Source organism: Schistocerca serialis, chromosome 5 (assembly GCF_023864345.2).
Source record: "Schistocerca serialis cubense isolate TAMUIC-IGC-003099 chromosome 5, iqSchSeri2.2, whole genome shotgun sequence".
Lineage (NCBI taxonomy): Eukaryota > Metazoa > Arthropoda > Insecta > Orthoptera > Acrididae > Schistocerca > Schistocerca serialis.
This window is the reverse complement of record NC_064642.1, coordinates 211,054,511-211,079,578: the sequence shown is the minus strand read 5'-3', so window position 1 is coordinate 211,079,578 and position 25,068 is coordinate 211,054,511. Positions and strand designations below refer to the sequence as shown.

Genomic DNA, 25,068 nt, shown 5'->3' with positions numbered 1-25,068 from the left:
CAAACATTTGGAACACATTCTCATACATCATGCACACAAAATTGACTCTATACGCAGACAGATTTGGTGGCACTGCTTCTGCTCTGGAAGAGTTTATAGGGCACTGATGATTTTAGCTGTTTGGTTCACACTTACTCAGAATCAGTATAAAACCAGAGGACCAACGAGAATGACTAAAAAAAATGTGAAGATATCCGGTTTTTTCGCATCTGCTTGTAAACTCACCTGTCTGCATTTGGCATCTTCCACAGGTGTTACTATTCTGTTCAAAAGATACAGCTGTTGATACAAAGGAAATAGCCACACCATCTCAATAATAACATTAGAATGGAGACAAACTAGTAGTATTCCCATTGTCTATGGCTCCACTTGTGGTAGGCATCTCTTTGTCCCATCAGTTATAGAACCAACTGAGACATATTTTTTCAAAACTTGATAACTGCAAGCAGTAAATTTTTGAGGAAACATATTTTTTAAATATCATACCAAAATACCCTATACATAAAGGAGATAATTTAACGTTTGTATACTGTTTGTAAGCACGGTTCCTACTGTGTGTGTGTGGGTGTGTGTGAGGCTTTTCTAAAAATTTTCATTGTTCATTTCAGATTGGGGGGGGGGGGGGGGGGCAAAGTTTCCAAGTATTTTCACAAAGCTGATAAATGCAAAGATGTAATTGATTTTTTCCTTACTTAATTATTTTCAACATTAATTACAAAGAAAGCTATTTTATTGTTCATTTTGCATAGGAATACAATAATGTACAGGGTGGCACATGTAAACCCAGCCTGAGTACTAGGTTGTTCATGGTCACTCCCAAATAGTTGAACCCTCATAAATGTATGTATGATAAGAGCAACCTGTCACACTTCACACAAATCAACCTCATGAATTTTTGAAAGATTCACAGAAGAATGGACTGTCAGCAGAGGGCTGTGACCACTGTATTCACCAGACTTACCCATTTGTGACTTTTATCTGAGGCAGTGTAAAGGGAAAAGTGTACACAATTAACTGATAATGTTAGAAGACTTGAAGGACAATATTTTTAATGAAATTCTGAGAATTGATCCAAGGCATCTCCAGATATGTCTGCAGTCTGGAGTGTCATCAATTGGAGTAGAATTGTCTTCAGTGATAAGTCCTGCTTCTAAAAATGGCTCTGAGCACGATGGGACTCAACTGCTGAGGTCATTAGTCCCCTAGAACTTAGAACTAGTTAAACCTAACTAACCTAAGGACATCACAAACATCCATGCCCGAGGCAGGATTCGAACCTGAGACCGTAGCGGTCTTGCGGTTCCAGACTGCAGCGCCTTTAACTGCACGGCCACTTCGGCCGGCAGTCCTGCTTCAAATTGAGCCCTGATGACCAGCAAAGACATGACTGGAGATACCCCAAACAGTAATGGGATGCCAACCTGCCTGTCGCTCACCATACAACCTGACAACCAGGAATGATGGTCTGGGGTGCCATTTCTTTTCATAGCAGGACCCCTTTGGTTGCCATCCATGGCACCTTTATAGCACACTGGTATGTCAACAATGTTCTACACCCCATTTCGTTGCTCTTCATGGCAAATCATCCTGGGCTTACATTTCAGCAAGATAATACCTGCCCACACATTGTGAGGGTTTCTACTGCTTGGCTTTGTGCTTGTCAAACTCTACCTTGGCCAGCAAGGTTGCTGGATCTCTCCCCAACTGAGAACGTTTGAAGCATTATGGGCAGGGCCCTACAATCACCTTGGGATTTTGATGGTCTAATACACAAACTGGACATAACTTGGCACAGTATCCCTCAGGAGGACGTCTAACACCTCTTTCAATCAATGCCAAGCTGAATACCTGCATAAGGGCCAGAGGTGGATGTGTTATTGACTTGCTCAATTTGTGAAGTTCTTTCTACTGAATAAATCACCAAATTTTTCTGACTTTGTAATCATTTATTTGTCTCTACATGTACATCACATCTATTACATCTACCGATTTCTGTCCCATTTGGGTAATTTCTATGCGGTAAAACAACCCCCCTCCCCCTTTAGAGGATATTATTGTATGACACAAGTTTCGGGTTATAAGCCCACTTTGCAGTAAACATCTTACCCAAAGATGGCAACCTAGCAAAGATAAACAAAATATAAACACATAAACTTCTTAATATTTTGATTCTTGACTTCAAACTGTAAGGGTTTTCTCTGTTGTTAATTTCGACATAGTTACATTTGTATCCTACAAGATTCATTAGGACAGCATTTACAATAACTATGAATATAGCTCTACTTCATTGTCTGCTGTTTACAGTTATCGTAAATGCTGTCCTAATGAATGCTGCAGAATACTGTGTAAAATGTAACTGTCAAAATTGTCAACATAAATAACCTTTATAGTTTAAGTCAAGGACTGAAGACTTTAGAAATTGACATTTCTATCTTTGCCTGGTTGCCATTTTTGAGAGTGTTTTACAAAATGGGCTTATAAACTTAGTTCATACAATAATAATAAAGTTTGTGATACAATGCTAAATAAGTGTTTCTTTTAGTTAGTACAATATAAAATGTTTCACCAAACACCCAATGTTGAACCAATTAAAATAAAGTTAGAAAGTTTCAGTAATGAAGCTGTGATTGCTACTTTATGACAATACTGCTGATAACAATAGTTGGGGGGTATTGGGCAAATATTCCCCAAACAGTTCAAGTTGATGCTGGGTAAAAAATGTGTCATTTGGGGAAACTTTGTAGATGAGGAGTGAGTAACTACCATCTTTGTTCCTCCGACAACTATATCTGCTGCAGTATGTCTGCTTCATCCAGATTTTTCCACTCTACATAAACATCTCTGTTGACCCTCACCATTCTTCTGTTTTTCTCTTCAATGTGGCATTTCCATTTCGTTCTAATGTTTCCTATTTTCCACAATGTTCCCATTTCAGAGGCTAGGCACTCTCCTGGACTTTCCCTTTCTTTCCTTTCTCACTTGAAATGGCCACTCATACTGGTTAATTTGTGATTTAAGAAATCAGTAATGATAAATAATGTGAGCCCATCAATTGTAGATTAACAGACTTGTAAATCTTCTTTTGTGTTCCTATCCACCATTTGTATTTTATATTTTAAGTATAAACTGTGCTTATTGTTACTATTATTTAAAATTTAAAATTTCTTTCATAATTATTTATTCAAAAAATTCTTTAAAAAACAAAAGACATTATTTAGACAACACAATAAAAGACATTAGACAATACACACACATTTCACACACTCACATCTGCAATTGCATAAACCACTGTCAAACATCATTTGGCAAAATTATGGGAGTTGTATATGGTGAATGTTTAATGCCAAAAGAAAACCTAGGAGGATTTGTTTGCACTCTGTACATAGGGTTGTATGCAAGAGGACCTGGAATTTTGCTTTTATCTCCAGGTGGATAGTTTCTACCAATTAGGGTGTACTGCGGGTATTTTTTCTTGAAGTTATTTAAACTTACAGGAGTATATGCACATGGTCCTGGCATACGATCTCTTTTCAGCTCTATTGGCTTTCCAGTCCTGTTGTATTAAAGGAAAAATATATTAAATACCACAAACATGCAAAACAAATGTCATGAAATTATCTAGATGTATAGCTTGCTCTCATTTACAGTTGCAAGAAACGCATAATTTATATGTTCAAAAGTGTATCAAACTCTCAAAGGGATAATCATAGAAATACTAGGATATCATATGTTTCATTTAACAAAAGCAAGAATGAGAAGTAGTAAGTATATATTGCTTTTACAAATATTCTTTGAATTAAACGCGATAAATTACAGGATATACCAAAAATATTGCTTAATATTATAACATATAAATTATAATTAGCAACATATGGATGTACACAGGAAATGTGAATGGATCACCAAAAGGCTCAACTAAAAAAGATGATTAGTTGTATACAGTGTGAAAAGAGTAAAAAAAGAAAGAATACATTGAAAATTATTTTATGAGAGCAGAGAACAAGTAAGTAGACTACACGTTCTGTAATTACAGGGATATGTTCAATAATCAACAAATGACTGTATTCTCAAATGAAAACTCTCTTTATTTATCTGGTTGCTTTTTGTTCAAGAAAGTTAGTTTCAAATTGACTATGATATACTGAACTGCAAAACAAGAGACAAAAATTTGAATTATTTTTGTTCCTATACAAGACACAGAATTAAGTGCTTTGGGTTGGTGTAAATGGTTTTGGTGAGTAATCCAGAAGAAAAATACTGGAAAGTGTTACCTACAGAAATATATTTAGAGTTTTCAAATATATATTTATATATTATTATATGATACATAATATATATTACTATATATTATTTCACTTGACTTGTCTTTTTATTGCTAGTACACTACTTGTACAAATGCAATCATCAGAACCAGATAAAAAATAAAACAAAATGTACTAGCAGTTGTTGTTGTTGTGGTCTTCAGTCCTGAGACTGGTTTGATGCAGCTCTCCATGCTACTCTATCTTGTGCAAGCTTCTTCATCTCCCAGTAACTACTGCAAGCTACACCCTTCTGAATCTGCTTAGTGTATTCAACTCTTGGTCTCCCTCTACGATTTTTACCCTCCATGCTGCCCTCCAATACTAAATTGGTGATCTCTTGATGCCTCAGAACATGTCCTACCAACCGATCCCTTCTTCTAGTCAAGTTGTGCCACAAACTTCTCTTCTCCCCAATCCTATTCAATACCTCTTCATTAGTTATGTGATCTACCCATCTAATCTTCAGCATTCTTCTGTAGCACCACATTTCAAAAGTTTCTATTCTCTTCTTGTCCAAACTATTTATCGTCCATGTTTCACTTCCATACATGGCTACGCTCCATACAAATACTTTCAGAAATGACTTCCTGACACTTAAATCTATACTCGATGTTAACAAATTTCTCTTCTTCAGAAATGCTTTCCTTGCCATTGCCAGTCTACATTTTATATCCTCTCTACTTCAACCATCATCAGTTATTTTGCTCCCCAAATAGCGAAACTCCTTTACTACTTTAAGTGTCTCATTTCCTAATCTAATTCCCTCAGCACAATTCGACTACATTCCATTATCCTTGTTTTGCTTTTGTTGATGTTCATCTTATATCCTCCATTCAAGACACTATCCATTCCATTCAGCTGCTCTTCCAAGTCCTTTGCTGTCTCTGACAGAATTATAATGTCATCGGCAAACCTCAAAGTTTTTATTTCTTCTCCATGGAAAAGCAGTATGGGAAGCAATTTTCATTCTTAATAAGCATTCATCTTGTACTGTATAATAATCATACTTACTAAATATCTGAACCATCTGGATCCTCCTCTCCACCATCTGCTTTTTTGAACTGCTCAAATAGGAGTTATACTTATAACATATTCTCTATCCCCAAAACCATCCCAGTCTCAACCCATGGTAACTTACTGTCCCCGCATGTTCCATCCAAATGTTTCTATCTCCTCTATCCTGTCAGGTCCTCACAATTCACTTCCCCTCATCCTCATTGTGCCCTGCACTCTACTGCTGGGACCCACTGGTCTTTTCTCCTTCTCTGCTCCTTTCCTTTCTGGTCCCTTTTTCTCCCCTCCTCTCCCTCCCCCAGAGCCTCCTGATGCTGCACCCGTCAGCACTGTCCTCCTACCTCTAGTCCCTACGTGCTTTGCCAGGCAGTGCAATTCCTCTTCCCCCACCCATACCCTGCCATCCCTCCCCCTTCTCTACCCTGCTCCAGATTGTTGCTCTCATTCAATGTGTTTCTGTTGTAGTGGTCGTGTGTGTGTACGTGAAGAAGGTTTTGGCCAAAAGCTTATATGCAACAGTGTTTTCATCATGCCTGCCTGCAACTCATGATGTCATTTTTACAGTGAGCAGCAATATATCCTTTCCATATTGTTGATATTCCAACCTGGACTTTCCAGTGTTTAATAAGTACTAAAAATAATTTTTAATGAATCAGTGGAGACTTGATTATGATTGGCCCAAGATGCTAGAGTTGGTGGGCATGTGTGCATGAGGTGTGCTTGCTTGTGTGAGTCTGTGAATGGTGTGTGTGTTTGTGTTTCTCTTTTATTGATGGAGGCTGTGACCAAAAGCTATATGTGAGTGTCTTTTAACACTTTGCCATCCGCGCGTCTTGCACAAATTGATTTGCTTGGTGCTCGCAGCGCTAATTCAGATTACTTGGCTTGTCACCGGCCATTATAGACATTATTGGGAGATTATAAATTGTTAAGTGTTACTAATCTCATCATTAGTTCTCTTAAGTTTTCAGCTCTGTTCCCCTACTTTCAAGAAATTTTGAAGATATACATATGTAAATAAATACAAAATCTGTCTCAAATATTTATTTAAATTTTTTAGAAAAATAATAAATTATGAATTGAAAAGCTGGTCGACATTAATCAGTTTATTGTTGTTATCATAAAAATGTAAAAATGATAATATTTGTCTGAATCAGTTGTGGGACATCATTTTGTGAAATATCCGTGTGTCTATCAATGGATTTGTTGACTAATAATCGTCAATTCTTGCTTTTTTTACAATTTCCGTAAGGACAGCAAGCCCAAATCATTTTCAATGTTTGGGTCCCATAACGTCGACAAATTTGGCATATTTCTATCCAGTTTTCTTCTATTGCAATTTTGACTGTGGTACTTGTTAGTTTCATTGCTAATATATTCAAATAGATCATTCCCAATATATAATTCTACGATGTCTTTGAAGTTCTGTGTATCTTTGGGAAATATGTTTGAACCTGGAGGTCCTTCAAATTTATTATTGGTCCTCAGTAATCAAAGTCTGACCAGTCTGAATCAGTTGGCAACCATAGTGTTTGCCGAATTCTTCATGGACGTATTTCACTTCTTCTGACATTTCTGCTTCACTTCCATTTTTTCGATGCCCAATGTCTTCTCCCCAATTGAACAAGTCATCCTGCATGTTAGACAAGACATCTGCACATTCATCATAAATATTATAAAAACAAAAATCTTATTGACATGTGTAACTTATTGTTACCTAATCAAAGCACCAACAGAATGCAAAACATACTAAAGTGCTGTCGTTGGCCACTGTGGGATACTATGCTCATGACACCACTGTGGTGTCACTGACCACTGAGCAATACCACGCACTCGACACCACTGTGGTGTCGCTGGCTGTTGACCGCTATTTCGTGCATGACACCACTGTGGCAGTGTGTTAATTGTACCTGTCTGCAACGTGATGTGTCTTCCTTAAGGTAAGTGGCAATTTGTCTTTTCCAGCATTGTTAATTTTTAATGAAGAAGTATTCAAAACAAATGCCTGCATTACACTGTGTGATGCAGCTTGTTGATGTATGACATTCAACATCCCCAAGGAATTTTTAACATGTCATTTTTTTTCCGGGACAGAGATCATCTGTGACAGGATCTAACAAGTTCCTCAGTTTCTTATAGGCAAATGAAACACATATCTGATGTAATGTCTGTTAAATATTTTTTCTGATTCTTGAATAATTATGTCCAAAGTATGGCAAGAAGATTTTAATAGTTGAGATCACTACTTTTCATAATGTTGTTTGGTATGAACTCATTTTGATTGGAATGCAAAATGAGTTTGTTTCTTTGAATAGTCATTCTGCATGAAACCTATTCTCATATGTTGAAGCAGCAGCTGTGTGTCAGGATTAGTAATGAGTTGTGCTATCTGAATCATAGTGCACAATCCACTAACATGCTATGCATGCTGATGACAATTTGCTGCCTGCAGATATGCACCAGTGTGTTTGGGCTTTTGGTAGACATTATGGTCCAGCATTCCATTGACCTTCATTGGTACCAAAATGTCTGGAAAGTATAATGGGCACTTTTATTCCACCTCCATCACTGACTATTTAGACACAGGGAATGTAGGTGCTCAAGAAATGTAGGTAATATTTTTACTCCATGAGGCCACACCACGAATGGGTCACCTATGTGCTACCAAAATGGTTTTAAGATGGCCAGCTGTAGAAATGTCTCTTCAGGCTTCCAAGACTAGTAGGCTACATTGGAAGACAGAAGGTTCTCAGCGGAACCCCACCTACTTGTTTAAAGCACCAGTTGTTGTATACAAAATATGTTAAAATAAATGTTATAAGATGAACACCAACAAAAGTACAAGACGTGTCCATTAAGAAAGTTTCCCATTCACACCACAGCTAGCAAATCATATGTTGCACAGTATGACTGAATATACACAACAGAGCAATTATGTGGCATGGCACATGTTTTAACAGAACTTCCCAAGGTCTCACAGTAGGTCTGTAGAAGAGATTGAAAATGGAGGCTCATATTCCAGCTCCCACACTGAGAAATGTGGTTGGTAATAAAAGTTTTTGAATGCACAGAACATAGCACCAATTGATATTCATTATAAGTTAGCAGGTCTATGGACCTAATGTCATAAGCAAGCAGATGGTGCATTGCTGGTGCAGAGATTTTGCAGCAGGTTGCCAAATTATTTATGATAAGCAGTGCAGCAGCAGACCATTCATGATTACAGGTGACCTTCTGAAGCTTTGTGAGAATGCATTATGGAGAATTGTTGCTTCACAGTCATGGTACTCAGTAGTGAGTTCCCACAGAAGTGCAACTTCTTGTTGCATGAAATTCTCTTGTAGCACCTGTTGTTCCGGAAGGCCGGGAGGGTGACAAAGCAACTGGCTCCAGAGCACAGATCAAAGTGCATGGACCTGCTTTGAATTGTCTGCAGCAGGATCATAGTGTGAGCGAGCACACGTGTGCATTCGCACATGTGCATGGAGGGGTGGGAATTGTAAGGGAGACCCAGCCATCATCACAGCAAGCAGAGTTAAATGGTTGTAGGTTGCACTTGTTATTAAGAGAAGAAGAAGCTTCCACAGCATACACTAGCATGGAGAGTTTCATCAAAGATCATTTGTGTGATTAGTTGTAATGATGTGGAGTGAGTCATTTTATATTCACGTTATACATCAATAGGCAAATATGCTTACAGGCTGATCATTTATATTTTTTTTGTTATGCACTTGTGAGAATGTTAGTAATTCCCAACCACCATCTTTTGAACATTACAAAAGTAGAAATTTTTCTACAGAAAAGAAGAAATTGTCAAGGACAACATTTTTCAGTTTGTTTTTAAATTTAACTTTGCTTTTATGTCAGACATTTTATATTATTTGGTAAGTGATCAAAAATTTTGGTGAAGCATTGTGCACCCCTTCTGTGCTAAAGACAACCTTAGTGTGGTGTAATGAATGTGATTTTTCCTTCTGTATTGTATTTATGTACATCATTGTTCCTTTTTAACTGCAGTGGGTTATTTACAGCAAACTTCTTGAGGGAATAAATACACTGTGAGGTAGCAGACAAAATGCCTAACTCCTTAAATAGATGTCTACACTGTGACTGTGGTTGACCACCACATATTATTCTTACATTGTGGTTCCGAGTAATGAACACTTTCTTTCTAAAAGACGGGTTACCCCAGAACATTATTTCATATGCCATTATTAAATGAAAATACACACATATCATCAATGTATTACCTCTATATTTGCAAAACTGAATATTTTGTGTCTTTTTGAAATTCAAAATGAGACTATTCACAGAAAACCATTCAATAATATCTTTAAGAACATTTTCCAAGTCTTCTGTTGCTGTGTGTATGAAATGAAATGATACGAAATGAAATGACTGGACGGCATAGATGGCTGGAAGTCATCACCTGGGGAAGTTCAGCTGGCCGATTGCCAGTCCTTTCAGCTGATGCCACATTGGGCTACTTGTGTGTCGACAATTGTAAAATGGTGATGATAACAACACAACACATAGCCCTAAATAGAGAAAGTCTCTGAGCCAGCCAGGAATAAGGAATCCATGTTGTTGTTGTTGTTGTTGTTGTTGTGGTCTTCAGTCCTGAGACTGATTTGATGCAGCTCTCCATGCTACTCTATCCTGTGCAAGCTTCTTCATCTCCCAGTACCTACTGCAGCCTACATCCTTCTGAATCTGCTTACTGTATTCATCTCTTGGTCTCCCTCTATGATTTTTACCCTCCACGCTGCCCTCCATCACATAACTAATGATGAGGTATTGAATAGAATTGGGGAGAAGAGGAGTTTGTGGCACAACTTGACTAGAAGAAGGGATCGGTTGGTAGGACAAATTCTGAGGCATCAAGGAATCCATACACCTTATAAATAGTTCAAAATTTCTTGGTGGGAGTTATAACTAAAAGTGAACTAGTTTTCAGTATTAATTCACAAGCACACACTTCTGTGTGCTGATCACTGCAAAAGCTACTTGTTTCAAAGCTTTTGAACTTATGTTCTGTCTTAATATACATAGCAACTCCTCCTTTACCCATCTTACTTCTACATGATTAGGGTGCCACAGTATAATCTTTTACATTTAACTTCTGTAATCCTGTGGTTATGTGGTGCTCACATAGGCACAAGATGTCTTCCTTTTCAGAACTCTCTAAGCTTTCCAAACACACAAGAAGTTCTTCCACATTATTATTCAAGCCTCTAATATGCAGATACATTAATCTAATCTTACATTTCTGTGCATTATTGAGCATGTTGTTGTTTTAACTTCTTTCACAACAGGGTTGGTTGATTAGTAATTTGAACCAAAAAAGGACCCCTCTGATATCACTTTGTGTGACAGTGACCCTTCTGTTACATATTCTGCAAAAACATCACCCCCCCCCCCCTTATTCATGTGTAGGCCATGTCTAGTATACCCCCATCTCCCAATTGTAACAAAAGGCACTGCACGCATATGGAACTTCATCTCAGTCAGTATCAGCCTACTTAACTTTGTATTTACCTAGCTCATACCAATGTTAACCCAGGGCTGGTCATGGCACTGTGGGACCTCCATAAAACTCTCACTGGTGCGTGAAGTTGCTTCTCTTATACCATTCAGATCACCTCCAATGCTGAAGCTTCTTTCTTCAGCCAGGTTGCTTCCTGCTCCAACTACTATGATCATCTGATTCTCACCTGGATACAGCTAGCACTTGGCTTCACACTACTTGTGACTTGGTACCTTGTTTGTAATTTGTCCTGCACTATCTGGCCTATACCCTCATCATGGCTATTACCTAGCAGCAACACCCTTTTTCCCGTAATCCCTTCTGTTATTGGCCTACACTTAGTTTCTATGTTAGAGGCCTGCTACACCCTACTGTTACCTGCAGCTCAATGAATTCTCATTCTTCTATTTCAGATAATTAGTCAAATTCATAAGATACTGTAAGCTCAAATTTAATTAAGAAGTTGAATATCTGTTCCCCTTTCATCCAATACTTGTTACCTTTATCTAGTTCCCATGAACTTTTCCCTTCCTTGACCTATCTAGTTCCCATTTCACTTCATATAAGTTTAGACTAAAGGGCACAAATTTTTGCTTCCTGTTCAGCAATTCCGGGTGCCTTGTCCTTTTCAAACAGCCTACAGTTTCATGGGAGAGCCTCATTGAGTCACCAAGTGGAATTCTATACATATCATTCCCTGTCTGACCACCCTACAACAACATCCACACTTATCAAGCATTGCAACACAGACTAAATACTTGAAAATAAAAATAAATCACTTGACACACTGTACACTACACAGATTATTATTTATAAGTTTCAGATTGAAGACAACAACAAATATATGTATGTCAATAATTAACTAATTACTGAATTTTGTTTTCATATCCAATTATATTAATCATTACAACTTAAAAGCTCATGAAATATAAATAAAATTACAGTGCATTAATTTTAAGTGCACAGGATTATAAATTATTGTAAGTGCTCAAGGTGTACTTCACCCTGTAGCTGAAGGAAATATCAATTACTGCTTTAAACAGCAATCACAGTCTGAATAAATAAATAACTTGTATCTTTCGAAACCAACTGTGCTCTAAGAAAAAGCAAATACAGTATATGCTGCAAATAATATTCAGCATCTACACAGATAAACTGGCTGCAGATTTGGTGGACCCAGCAAATTATAACACATGTTTCACTTGTTCAAACTTAAGAAGGATAAGCCATTCTGCAATTTGTTTAAAAACAAGAAATGAAAGAATTTCCAAATATTCTAATCTGTGCTGCAGTACATTAAGACAACACCTATCAGTATTCAGAGGATGAGCAATTGCAGTCTCTCAGAATTCTTACAATGTATCTACCATGATAACAACATAAGCAACAAGGAAGACAAGGGAGCACTTGAGGTAACTGATAGAGTATTGACATAATGATGATGATGATGCTGATGATCATACCGGGTCCGCAGCTCATTGTCTAGTGGCTAGCGTTGCTGTCTCTCGATCACGGGATCCCGGATTCGATTCCTGGCCGGGATGGGGATTTTCTCTGCCTAGGGACTGGGTGTTTGTGTTGTTCTTATCATTTTCATCATTATCATCATCATTTGTGACAGTGGCTAGATTGGATTGCATAAAAATTGGACTTGTAAAGTTTGGGACTTTGTACGGGCACTGATGACCGCGTAGTTGAGCGCCCCACAAATCAAACATTATTATGAGAATACTGAATATTCTGTCAGCAGAGATCATTCTCTCATTTTAAAATTATGGTTAACTTAATAACAAAACTGAATATAATAATCAGTTTTTAGTATTTTCCATTATTCAAATGTTGTAAAGAAAAGTAACTGTGGAATCTACTTATGTAAACTTGACATATTCCATGTTCCCTTCACTTATATGAAAGTTCCATACTTCACTTACCTCACCAGTGAATAACACTGCAGCATTACATGTCCAGATTTTTCAGCACTACTAAATGTAAAATAGGCAGGTCATTACTGCGTTACGACCAGATTTTTATAGCCACTCAACATACGTAAGACATTCAAGCTTGTTTTTATGTTCATATATCATGTACTCCCTTATAATCTGACATGTCTGATGTTGGTGGACAGTAGTATAGCTACCAACTATCTGGGTCACTTTGCACTTAAACATCCTTGAATACAAGACATCATCAAAAGCAACAACCCCTTTCAATTTCATCATCACCCTTTATCAATGGCATCACAATCATGTCATCACAAGCCATGCACTTTTCTATGACATGTTGGTGAGAAATTAGAAAAACACTAATAAAACAAGGAATTATTTTGTACATGCCAATGACATGTTCAATCCAGGAGACTATTTTTACTTTTAAAATAATATAAGCAAGCTTCACACAAAATGCATAAAAATGGCATCCTGTTCAGAAAAGTATTGCCAGTAGCACACCATTTTTTAAAATTATGTAAGCTTCACCTGAATAGTGTAAATAGTTAGTGGCTACAATTAACCTCAAAAAGTTTTAGAAACTTAGAATATTTTTACCAGTGGTTTTTCTGTTGCCTTATTAAAAGTCTCATTTTGTGTATTTTCTGCAGTTCTTATAGGGAATTACTAATTTTCAGCTCAACATAATTAGCACGATTAGTTTAAAGTTATTTGTTCACTGTCCTATAACACATTAGACCAGCCAAAATGCAGCCCCACTGTGAATGCTGTTCATGAAAACAGGATGAGTTGGTTGACATTCATTAACAGCTGGAAATCTCCCTTACTACTGTGAAATGCTGCTGCTGCTGTGAATCAGTGTATTGAAAGAGCTGCCGAGAGTCAACCGTACCTGTGGTACTGGTACCAAAGATATCCTAGGTACTATCCACTCCTGTGGGTCCTGTCTCCTCTGCAGAATGTACGGGATCTGCTATTACTCATCCACTTGACTGCGAGTGACATTTCACTGGTTGATGTAGGTGTCCTGTGCAGGGTGGATGGGGACCATGGAGGACTCAGTGTGTTATAGCAACCACCTTAGCCAACAAGTTTAAAGGGCTGCCTTTCACTGAAACTGAAACTGAGCCAGTGGAAATCACTTCACCAGTTTTGGGGAAACCTGTTATATCCAGTGTCAAGAGGAAGCAAATGCAAAAGGGTAGTGGTCTATTAATCACTGTCAATTCAAACATGCACTGAATGATGGAACCCTTCAAGAAATGGCAGTAAGAGACAGAAAAGGACACCAGGTGCAGTCAGCGTGTATGCCTGGGGGCCTCACCGAACATATTGTAGGGGTCGCCATTGAGAGTGCAATCAGCTGCATATTGTGGCACATGTTGGAACAAGTGATGCCTGTCATCTAGACTCTGAGCTCCTAATTGGATCATTCCAGTGATTGGGAGAGAAGATTGAGAAGACCAGCCTTGCACATGGAGTTTCAACAAAGCTCACAATTTGCAACATTGTCCCCAGAACTGATCATGGCCCTTCAGTTTTGAGTTGAGTGGAAGGACTGAACCAAAGACCTCAGAGGCTTAGTGACAAGCTGGGCTGCAACTTTCTGGACTTGCACTATAGGATCAAGAATTGTAGGGTCCCCCTAAATAGGTCAGATTACAGGCTGTTACCCAGGTAGATGACTGTGTGGGGTGCACAGAAGAGTTTTTTAGGTTAGACAACTGTCCAGACAATCTAGGTAATGATAGCTGTGGAATGTAGATGTATCAGTGTAAGAGTGAAAGGAATGCCTCCTAAAGATGAGAATATTACAATCCTAGTGGTTAACTACCAAAGCATTTGCAACAAAGTTCCAGAGTTCAAAGTGCTCTTGAAAAGCAGTGAAGCTCACATAATTATTGGTACAGAAAGCTGGTTGAAATCTGAAACTAATATCAATGAGATTTTTGAGGAAAATTTAATTGTATGTCAAAAGGATAGGCTGATCAGAAATGGAGATGGTATATTTGTCACAGTAGACAATAAATTCGAATCCACCAAGACAGAAGATGAAACTGAAACTGCGTATAAGATTGATTGGGCAAGACTCAGTATCAAGGATGGGCATAAAATGGTAACTGGACCCTCCTATCACCTACCAGACTCATCTCCTGATGTAACCAAAAACTTCAGAGGAAACCTCAGTTTGCTTGTAAGCTTTCCAATCAAAGTGTAGTCATAGGCAAAGATTTTAATCACCAGACAATCAATTGAGAAAATTATTGTTTTGTTAGTGATGGTGGGAATGATAAGACATCTTGCCCATAGCAAAACTGAAATCAGTTACCATGATGTGGTTGTGGCAACAATGATTTACAGAGTACAAAGGACAATGAAAACAAGTAGAAAGATGCATATTTTCAGTAAACTAGATAAAAAAATCAGTGAATCATATGTCACGAGAGCAATATGTTAAGCAAAATATTGTTAAACTATCTTTAACAAAACCCAAAACAATTCTGGTGGAATTTAGAGACTGTTGGTGGCGCCAAAGTTCCAAAGTTAGTGTCCAGTCCTTAGCGAATCAGACAGGAACTGAAACTGAAGGTAACAGAGCAAAAGCTGAAATACTCATCTCTGTTTTCAAATGTTCCTTTATGAAGGAAAACTCAGCAGGAGAACTGTCCCAATTTAATTCTCATACCACTGAATGGACAGGTGAAATCAGTGTCAGGGGTATTGAGAAACAGCTGGAATTGTTAAAACTGAACAAAGCTCCAGGGCCTGATGGAATTCCTGTCAGATTCTATACTGAATTAGCAGCTGAGTTAGCCCCTCTTCCAACTATAACATATCTGTTACAGTATAAAGTCAAGCGTCGGCACCCCAGTCGGGAATGGCAGGGAAGAGTAGTCTGTGCGAAGAAATCAGCCAATCGTATGTTGACTGGACCTCTCTCCAGGATGACAACATGATGGCAGTGGCCCCTTTGTGGAGAGAACATAAGGATCACAACCAACTGGTGTGGCCCAGTTCAATAGCAGCTTCAAGATTAGTGACTCAGATAGCAGTGTCAACTCTAGTCACTTCGCTTGTAATCTCTATGTAGCACAGACTTGGGACTGTCTATACTGAAGCAGATTGATTTTTACATATGTCACCCTTTGCTTGTGACAAATATGTGTAATTGTCAAAGTTAAGTGTTGTAATATTCTCATTGTAATAAAACTCATTAATACAACTTCTTTGCTTGTCTAGCAATCTGAATAGACAAGGCTGAACAAATACCACAGCAACAACACAGAGCCTGGCTGCCACAAATTTGTTTTGTCATGGGATTTTCTGTTTTGCTGACAGCTAAATTCTGCCTTGTCTTTTCTTTGCAGGGGTGTGTTAACATATTTTAACAGTGACTCTTGTAGTGTTTTTTCTATTCTGTGTTTTTGGGTCGGAGTTGCAGAAATTTTCTTTGCTTGTGTGCACATTTTTTTGCTTGCATTGCCCGTTTGTTACATTTACCTATTCCACAATGAGCAACCTACCTCTCCCACCCCCTGCTTAGGCACCTTTGCTGCAAGCGATAGATGCACCACAGCTAACACAGATATTTTCAGTTTCAGATGCAGCAGATTGCTACCCTTCTCAATATGGTGCAGCAGTTGTTGGTGAACCAAATATCTAACACAGCACCACAAGCAACAACTGTAGCTCCAAGTGCTATACCACTTTTTTGCCAGTTTAATGACAAAGTAGAGGAATGGCTCGAGTGGTTGCAACAGTATGAAGCCCACATCATTGCTCACAAAGTGTCAGGTACTGTGGAACTACATTACTTTTTGTCAATGGTAGGGAGTGTAGTCTTTTGCCTCATTCAGAAATTGTTCCCTAATGCCACTCTGAGTGAACTTTCGTATGATCAGGTTGTAGATTTGCTAACTAACTATTATGACCAACAGGTGATTGTAGTGGCAGCTAGGTATCAGTTCTTTCATTGCAAGAAAAGGTCAGACAAAACTTATCACAAGTGGGTAACAGATTTTCAGAGTATGATGAGGAAATGCAAATTCAGATGTGCTTGTGGTGCTTTATATTCAGATGTTATGTCGCATGATGTGGTCATGTACAATGTAACTGAAGTCAAACTTAGAGAACAGATTTTGCAACAGTCAGATCCATCATTCCAGCACATAGTGCAAATTCTAGATCAGTATGATTCAAGTTGTTGTGTTGGCAATAAATTTGAGCAGCCACCAATTTGTCGGGTTTAATTGTCCCTTGCTTACGACTGGTCCAGTAGGCAGCAACAGCAAGCATGTGCCAAGCTGCATAAACAGTTCTTTAAGCAGGTGAACAGAACTAAGTCATGCCCTCAGTGCTATTCACAGCACAATCACCAAGATTGCCTGTCCAGACAAGCACAGTGTTATGTTTGTGGAAAGAGATGCCACATACAATCTGTATGTTTGCAAGGGAACAAATATAGGAATTCTGCCCACTCACAAAAATCTAATCACAAGGCTCATGTAATCAGTGCAGTCTATTAAAAGCCTGCTGCAGGCATTAGCAAACCTAGCAAGTGAACAGTTTCTTCAGTTCTATGGCAGCCGAACAAACTTTTTGTTCATTTGCATCTTAGTGGAAAATGTGTGAAATTTCAGTTGGACACGGGTACCTCTGTTACATTGCTGAAACATAAAATATATGAACTGTTAGGCTCCCCATGCCTGTCTAAAACTAGAATGCACCTGACGGCTTATAATGGACAAGACATTCCCGTTCTCAGAAAATGTACTCTGCCTACCATGTATTGCTTCCATAAGCAGACTATGCCTTTCACTGTGCTACAGTCATGTGATTTTGAGGACATATTTGGCCTTGCTTCATTTGATTTGTTTGGCTTTGAAATTCAGGACAATGTGTTGTCAGTGACTGCATTCAATGCCAAAGACAGTGTAGCTAGCTTGCTGAATGAATTCCTGAACTTCTTCTCTGAAGTTTTAGGCAAGGCTAACAATTTTGTTGCACATATTACTACGAAACACTATGCTCAGCTGATATTTTGCCAGGCCAAAACTGTTCCCATTGCATTATGAGACAAAGTCGCTGCTGACCTTAAAGAATTGCAAGAAGCAGAGCTATTGTGCCCTTACAAGCTAGTCAGTGGGCAAGTTCACTGACTTTTCTCCCACAGGCCCATTGTTTTTGCATCAAAAGTGTTGTCCAAAGCTCTATGTAACTATTCACAAATAGAGAAAGAAGCAATGACTATTGTGCATTGTGTCTCTTAATTTCACCACTATTTCTGTGGCAGAAAATTCTACTTAGTAATGGATCACAAGCAGTTGCAGCCCTTGTTTCATCATCTTATGCTGGTTCCTGTATGAACTGTCCAAAAACTGCAAAAATGGGTTTTGCTGTTGTCTCAATTCTAGTATGAGATTGTGTATTTTCCAACAGCTCAACATGTAACATAGGCACACTTTCACTTCTTCCAATTGGCCCTGATACATACTTTGATGCTTCTGCTGCATCTTGTTGTCACATTAATGCTCAGGATTCTGAATTGCTTCAATGCTCTCCTCTGAACTATAGGAAAATTGCACAGGCCATGGAAGCAGATTCAGATTTGAACACTTCACTAAATACATTTGCACATCTTGGCCTTGGTCATTGCATAGCATAATGAACTCTGTAGTGTACCGACACTTTGTACATTAGCATAGCCTCATTGTATGGCAAGGTGTTATTCTCATTCAAAATGACAGTAGACAGCCACATGTGTTGACTCCCAAAGGTTCACAAAAAGAAGTGTTCCAGTTACTCCACTAATGACACTGGGGGATTGTTTGTACGAAAAAGTTAGCATGTCAGTACTGTACTTGGTTGGGCATGGACACCCAGATAGAACAGATGTGTCATAGCGTCAAGCATGTGTGGAAAATCAGTCCATTCTGCCACAAAAATTCTCTGCTAGGCCTAATTCCCAATCACCATGGCAACGTGTGCACATCGACTTTGCAGGACCTTTGTAGAACACTCATTGGTTGATTGTGGTAGACTCTTATAGCAAGTTTCCTATTGCTGTGCCCATGAACTCAATGACTTCATGTAATACAGTTCAGGCATTGTCCTCTATTTTTTGCCTCAAAGATTGGCTAGACGTCATAGTGTCAGACAACGGCCCTCAGTTCATGTCAAATAAATTTGAAACATTCAGTGAACGTAATGGCATACAGCACCTAACTAGTGCACCATTCCATCCACAGTCAGACAGTGAAGTGGATCATTTTGTTAGAACCTCCAAGCAGCAGATGGCCAAATCTTGCACCGCACACACCAGGGATCAAGCATTGCAACTGTTTCTCACCTCCTATGGTTTGCATCCACAAGATGGACCATCACCGGCGGAATTACTTCGCGTCCACCACTATCGGACACTGCTCCACCTGCTCCACACTTCTCAGCATCTGGCGCCAAAGGAAGGCCACAAGCGTTACTTCATGCTACATGATATTGTGTTTTTCAGGGTTTGTAGTGGCAGCAGACGGTGGGCATGAGGTGAGATCCTTCTTCGACTTGATGTGTGCATTTCAGGCCCAGATGGATTGCAACACTAATGTCACAATCAAATGTGCCAATGTCATATGCATGGTGATCCTTCTGTACCTTTTCTCCCAGATTCATGGATCCTGAAAAGTGTCATCACGACACCGCAGGACAATTCCATGGAGATGGAGCCTTCACCTGCTCTGCCTCCTCTCGTCCTACCGATGGAGCTGCGCCTGCCCATGTTGCAGCAGCCGATATTTTCTACATCTTGGTGTGGGCCTCAGGAGGTGGATCAGTACCCTTCTGGGCATTTCCTGGGGTACATTTTCACCAGAGGGAAGGCCAGATGGTAGGGTATGATCAGAAGTCTGGTGTCCCCTGCAGCCACAGCTTCTGGTCCCTGTGTCCACACTTCTGCCTTCCCTGCCTTTGTCATGCTCCCTATACAACAAAGGTCCATCACTTTGTGGGGGGGGGGGGGGGGGGGGGGGGGTGGCAGGAATGTCACTCCAGGATGATAACACAACAGCAGAGGCCCATATGTGGAGAGGACATAAGTGCCACGACTGACTGGTGCAGCCCTGTTGAATAACAGCTTCAAGATTAGTGACTTGGATAGCAGCGTCAACTCTAGTCACTTTGCTTGTACTCTCTGTGTAGCACAGACTTATGACTGTCTGTACCGAAGAAGATTGATTACTTCATATGTCGTCCTTCGCTTGCAACAAATCTGCATAATTGTCAAAGTTAAGTATTGTAATTTTCTTATTGTAATAAAACTCATTAATATGACTTGTTTGATTGACTGTCTGATGATCCGAGTATGCATGCTTTGTAGACACTACACTATCATGGATCCCTCAGACAGGAAACCATGCCCAGTAACTGGAAGAAAGTGCAGGTCACACATGTCAATAAGAAGTGTAGTAGAAGTGATTCACAATGTAGCCCAATATCCTTGACACTGATTTGTTTTACATTCTTAGAACATATTCTGAGCTCAAACATAACGAAGTATCTTGAACGGAATGACCCCTTCCGTGACAACCAGACTGGATTCCGGAAACATTGATCATGTGAAACTCAACTCATGCCTTTCTCACATGATATAGTGAAAGCTTTGGACCAAGGCAGTCAGATACATGCAGTATTTCTTGACTTCTGGAAAGCATTTGACTCAGTACCACACCTATGCTTACTGTCAAAAGTTTGATTATAAGGGGTGTCAAGTGAAATTTGAGTCTGGATTGAGGACTGTTTGCAGACAATGCATTTATCTATAATGAAGTGGTGTCTGAAAGAGGCCACATAAATATTCAGTCAGATCTTGATGAGATTTCTAAGTGGTGCAGATTTTGAAAATTGTGCACTTCAGAAAAACAAAAAGTGTAGTATCCTGTGACTACAATATCAATGAGTCACAGTTGGAATTGGCCAACTCACACAAATACCTGCTTGTAAGGATATGAAATGGAATGATCACATGGGCTTATTTGTGGGTAAAGCATGTGGTAGACTTCAGTTAATTGCTGGCATACTGGGGAAGTGCAGTCAATCTACAAAGGAGATTGCTTACAAATCAGTTGTGTGACTCACTCTAGAATATTGCTCAAATGTGTGGGACTCATTCCAAATAGGATTAACAGGGAATATTGAACATGTACAGAGAAGGGCAGCACAAATGGTAACAGGTTTGTTTGACCAATGGGAAAGTGTTACAGAGGTGCTGAAGAAAATAAACTGGTAAACTCTTGAAGATAGACATAAACTATTCTCAGAAAGTCTGCTAACAAAGTTTAAAGAACTGGCTTTAAATGATGATTCTATGGGTGCACTACAACCCCTACATATTGCTCACATAGGCATTAGAATAATTACAGCATGCACAGAGGCATTCAAACAATCTTTCTTCCTGCACTCCACAATGGAACAGGAAGAAATCCTAACAACTGATGCAATGAGGTGTACAATCTGCCATCCACTTCATGGTGGTTTGCAGAGTGTGGATGTAGATGGAGAAATAACCATTCATTCCAGGAGCTCCACTCTTCAAGGGGAGGGGAGGGGGTACAAGTGTGTGGAAACACAATTAGTCAAAACCTATCTCTGAAGCAGTGATGTGTAAAATATCTTTGCTTTTTGGGTCTCTGTCTTCCCGCCGTGTTGACTTGCATTCATCTGAGTGAATGCTGTTGTATTGGTTCATGCATCTCTCACTGAGTGTTAATGAAGTCTGTAGTTTCAATATTGACAGGTACATACTATAGCTGTTGTGGATTGTCTCCCTTAGGTATTCACATCTGTTACAATTCATATTAGTTACATTTTCCACACTGACACTAAAATCACTAACAAATCACATTTAATGGTTTTGCATTTTCACACATACATCAACTCAGTTACAAGTCACATTTAATATTTTTATATTTTTCATGTAGTAGTGACCACAAGATAAAGTACTGACATCAGTTACAATTGACATCAGTCACAAATCACATTTATTTTATTTTATTTTTACATTTTCTCACACAAAAATTTATATGTTTACATATTTCAGGCTGTAGTGACCTCACACTTCAGTTACAATTTACAGCAGATGTATTTTGTCACACAGAAACCAAAAACAGTACAAAACACATTTAACGTTTTTATATTCTTCAAGTGGTAGTGACCTCAAGCTAAGGAATACACATCATTTACAATTCACATAAATGTTTTTATATTTTTCACAAATACACTAAAATCAGTTGCAAATCATATTTTACACTTTCCACACAAACAATATAAAATCTGTCATAATCATTTTTTAGGCAGTAGTGGTCCCAGTTACATATCACATTTCATGTTTTTTATATTTTTCACATATACAAGATGTGCTCAAAGAGTAATGGGAATTTTTGTTTTTCTTAAAGAATCTTTATTTATTCATCAACCTCAGCTTTGTCCCATTCAAATTAATTCCCCTCAGATACAGTACACTTCTGGAACTCAGTTTTCATTATGCTGCTTCAGTGATTCTGTCTTTGTCTCATCAATGGTGACAAAATGATGTCCTTCACGGTTTCCTTCAGCCTCAGAAATAGAAGGAAGTCACAGAGTCCATGCACAGCAAATACAGTGGCTGAGACTACACAACAGTTTTGCCTTATAGCAAAAAAACACAAACAAGCACTGAGGTGTGAGCGAGAGCACTATCATAATGCAATTTCCACGAGTCATTTTGCTGCAAATTCTGGCCATTATCTTTGGATTGCTTCATGCAAAATGGTGCATAACAACATAAGGCAGGAACTTACCATGCTCTATCCCATTGTAATCAAAGAAAGCAGTGAGGAGAACCTTCACAAGTGATCAAACTTGGCGAATTTTTTTCAGTCTTAGCTGTTCAGGCAGTTTCCATTGGGATGACTGGGCATTTGTTTCAACATCATAGCCATGTTTCACCAGCTTTTTTAATCTTTTTTAGAAATTCTGGATAATCATCAAACTTCATACAACAATTTCTGAGTGATTTCCACACATTGTCAGTTCTGGTGGAAATTCAACAATCTCAGAAAAAAACTTTGCCGCTACATGTTTCATGCCCAAAAAATCTGAAAAAAATTGCTTAGCATGAGCCGGGTATGCGAGCATCATTATCAACCTCTCTGAGAGTGGTTCAGTGATTTTTCAGAATCATCATCATTTACTTCTTTCACATTGTCATCAGTAATTGATGTGCTAGGTCGTCCAGGGGAGTCATCATCTTCAATGTCTTCTCAACCCTCTCAGCCCGTTCTGATTCAGTCTCAAGTGCATACATTTTAATTTGTAGACTGACACGTTTGGTAACAGGTTCACCAGCCCACTCATGTTTCATTTTTATAACCTCCTTTATATTTACAAGCAGACTATTTTGTCTATTATCTACAGGGAAAGCTGACATATGGAGCTGTGGGCAACTCATCATCAATACGCCAAGTACAAGATAATAAGACTCTTTGCTGTGTATTTGAACTCCCACAAGGAGAGTATCTTAGACACCTGAAGTTTGCTGTATGCTATCATATCATGTACAGCCATTTTGTTGTATCTCCATGTTCAGCAATAAATTGTGCATCAGATACTTTGTACTGTTCTCTGTACTTTACTACAAGTATTCCAACCTGGAATTTCCACAAACCATCTGTTTACATTGCTCCTGATATCCTCACAAATATTTGAAGTTTTAATATGATAAATTAAGTGTTTAGTATACATCTAAAATGAAAGTCTATAATAAGGGTGTTCACAGCACACAGAATAATCATACATACTGCTTTAGGTTTATGAAACACTACATTAAGCCTGTTCCACTCCATAGCAACTTAGTTTTCATTAAAAATAGCACTTCTTTGAAACTTAGGTTTTGCCATCAATGTAGCTGTTCTACAGCGTGTTCGAAAAGTCTTTCCCTGATGACATAAATTGATATCTCAGGCTGGAAGTAAGATACAAATATGAAACTTGTATTGGATTGTTTACAATTATCAAAGTTTTTTTCTGTTTTAGGTTCACAGTACGTAAGTAGTGGATGAGATGCAGTGCCCAAGTAGCCACATTAACCAATCAGCAGAAGGCACAGTGTGTCCTGTGGTACCATGAGACATGATCACCAACCACAGTGCAGAGACGCTTCCCGACAACATTTGGAAGGAATCCACCTGATGTCAAGAGTATTAAAGCATGGTATGGGAGGTTCAAGAACACAGGATCAGTTGCTGACCTTCCGAGGTCTGGTCGACCGAGAACCTCAACAGACAGGGTGGAACCTGTAAGGCAGTCTTTTCTGCGAAGTCCAAAGAAATCGGTGCACAGGGCCTCACATGAATTACAGATGCCAAAAAGCTCTCTCCATGACATTTTACACAACCTTTATTGTTTCATGCATACAAAGTGCATATCATTCAGGCCTTGTTGTCCAATGACAGTACATGTAGATATGACTTAGCAGTCAAAATGCTATCACGTATTGAGGACGATGATGGTTATCTCAGACGATTTGCCTTTTCTGACAAAGTGACCTTTTTTGTCAGTGGAGTAGTGAATCACCATAATGTGTGCATTTGTGGTTCACAACCCCCTGGCGAGGTCATAGAGTGCACTAGAGGCAGTCCAAAGGTGAATGTTTGGTGCGCGCTATTGCACGATCAAATTATCAGGCCATTCTTCTTCGCTGAGGCTACCATCACATCTGCAGTGTATCTGGACATGTTGCAACTGTATGCTGTTCCTCAGCTGCTTCAGTATCACCCTGATGTCTTGTTTCAACAAGACGGTGCACCGCCTCATTGGGGTTTGGACGTCCGTGCCTATCTCAATATGACCTTTTCTGGGCGATGGATTGGTCGTGATGGGCCAATGGTTTGGCCTCCATGCTCTCCTGACATAACCCCATTAGACTTATTTTTATGGGGTTATGTCAAGCACGAGGTCTGCCGAACACGTGTACCAGATCTTGAAACCCTGCGGCAACAGATAGCCACAGTCGTTGAATCGATCCCTCCAGCGATGTTGGCTAATGTGTGGACGGAAATTGAATATCGCCTAGATGTGCTACATGCTACCAAGGGTGTTCATGTGGAAGTTTGCTGATGTGTGAAAAAAACTTTGATAGTTTGTAAACAATTAGACACCAGTTTCATATTTGTATCTCACTTCTAGAATGATTTATCAATTTATGTAATCAGGGAAAGACTTTTTGGACACCCTGTATGTCTACCTCCCC

General features: G+C 39.0%; 1 protein-coding gene across 1 annotated transcript in view; it reads right to left on the bottom strand.

The window, feature by feature from the left end:
• Positions 1-3,291: 3,291 nt before the first annotated feature.
• Positions 3,292-25,068, bottom strand: part of LOC126481857 (outer dense fiber protein 3-like) — a 66,005-nt gene continuing 44,228 nt past the window's right edge. Inside the window, exon 4 of the mRNA XM_050105815.1 lies at positions 3,292-3,553. Within this exon, the coding sequence (XP_049961772.1) occupies positions 3,292-3,553 (262 nt within the window). The remainder of the gene's footprint in view (positions 3,554-25,068) is intronic.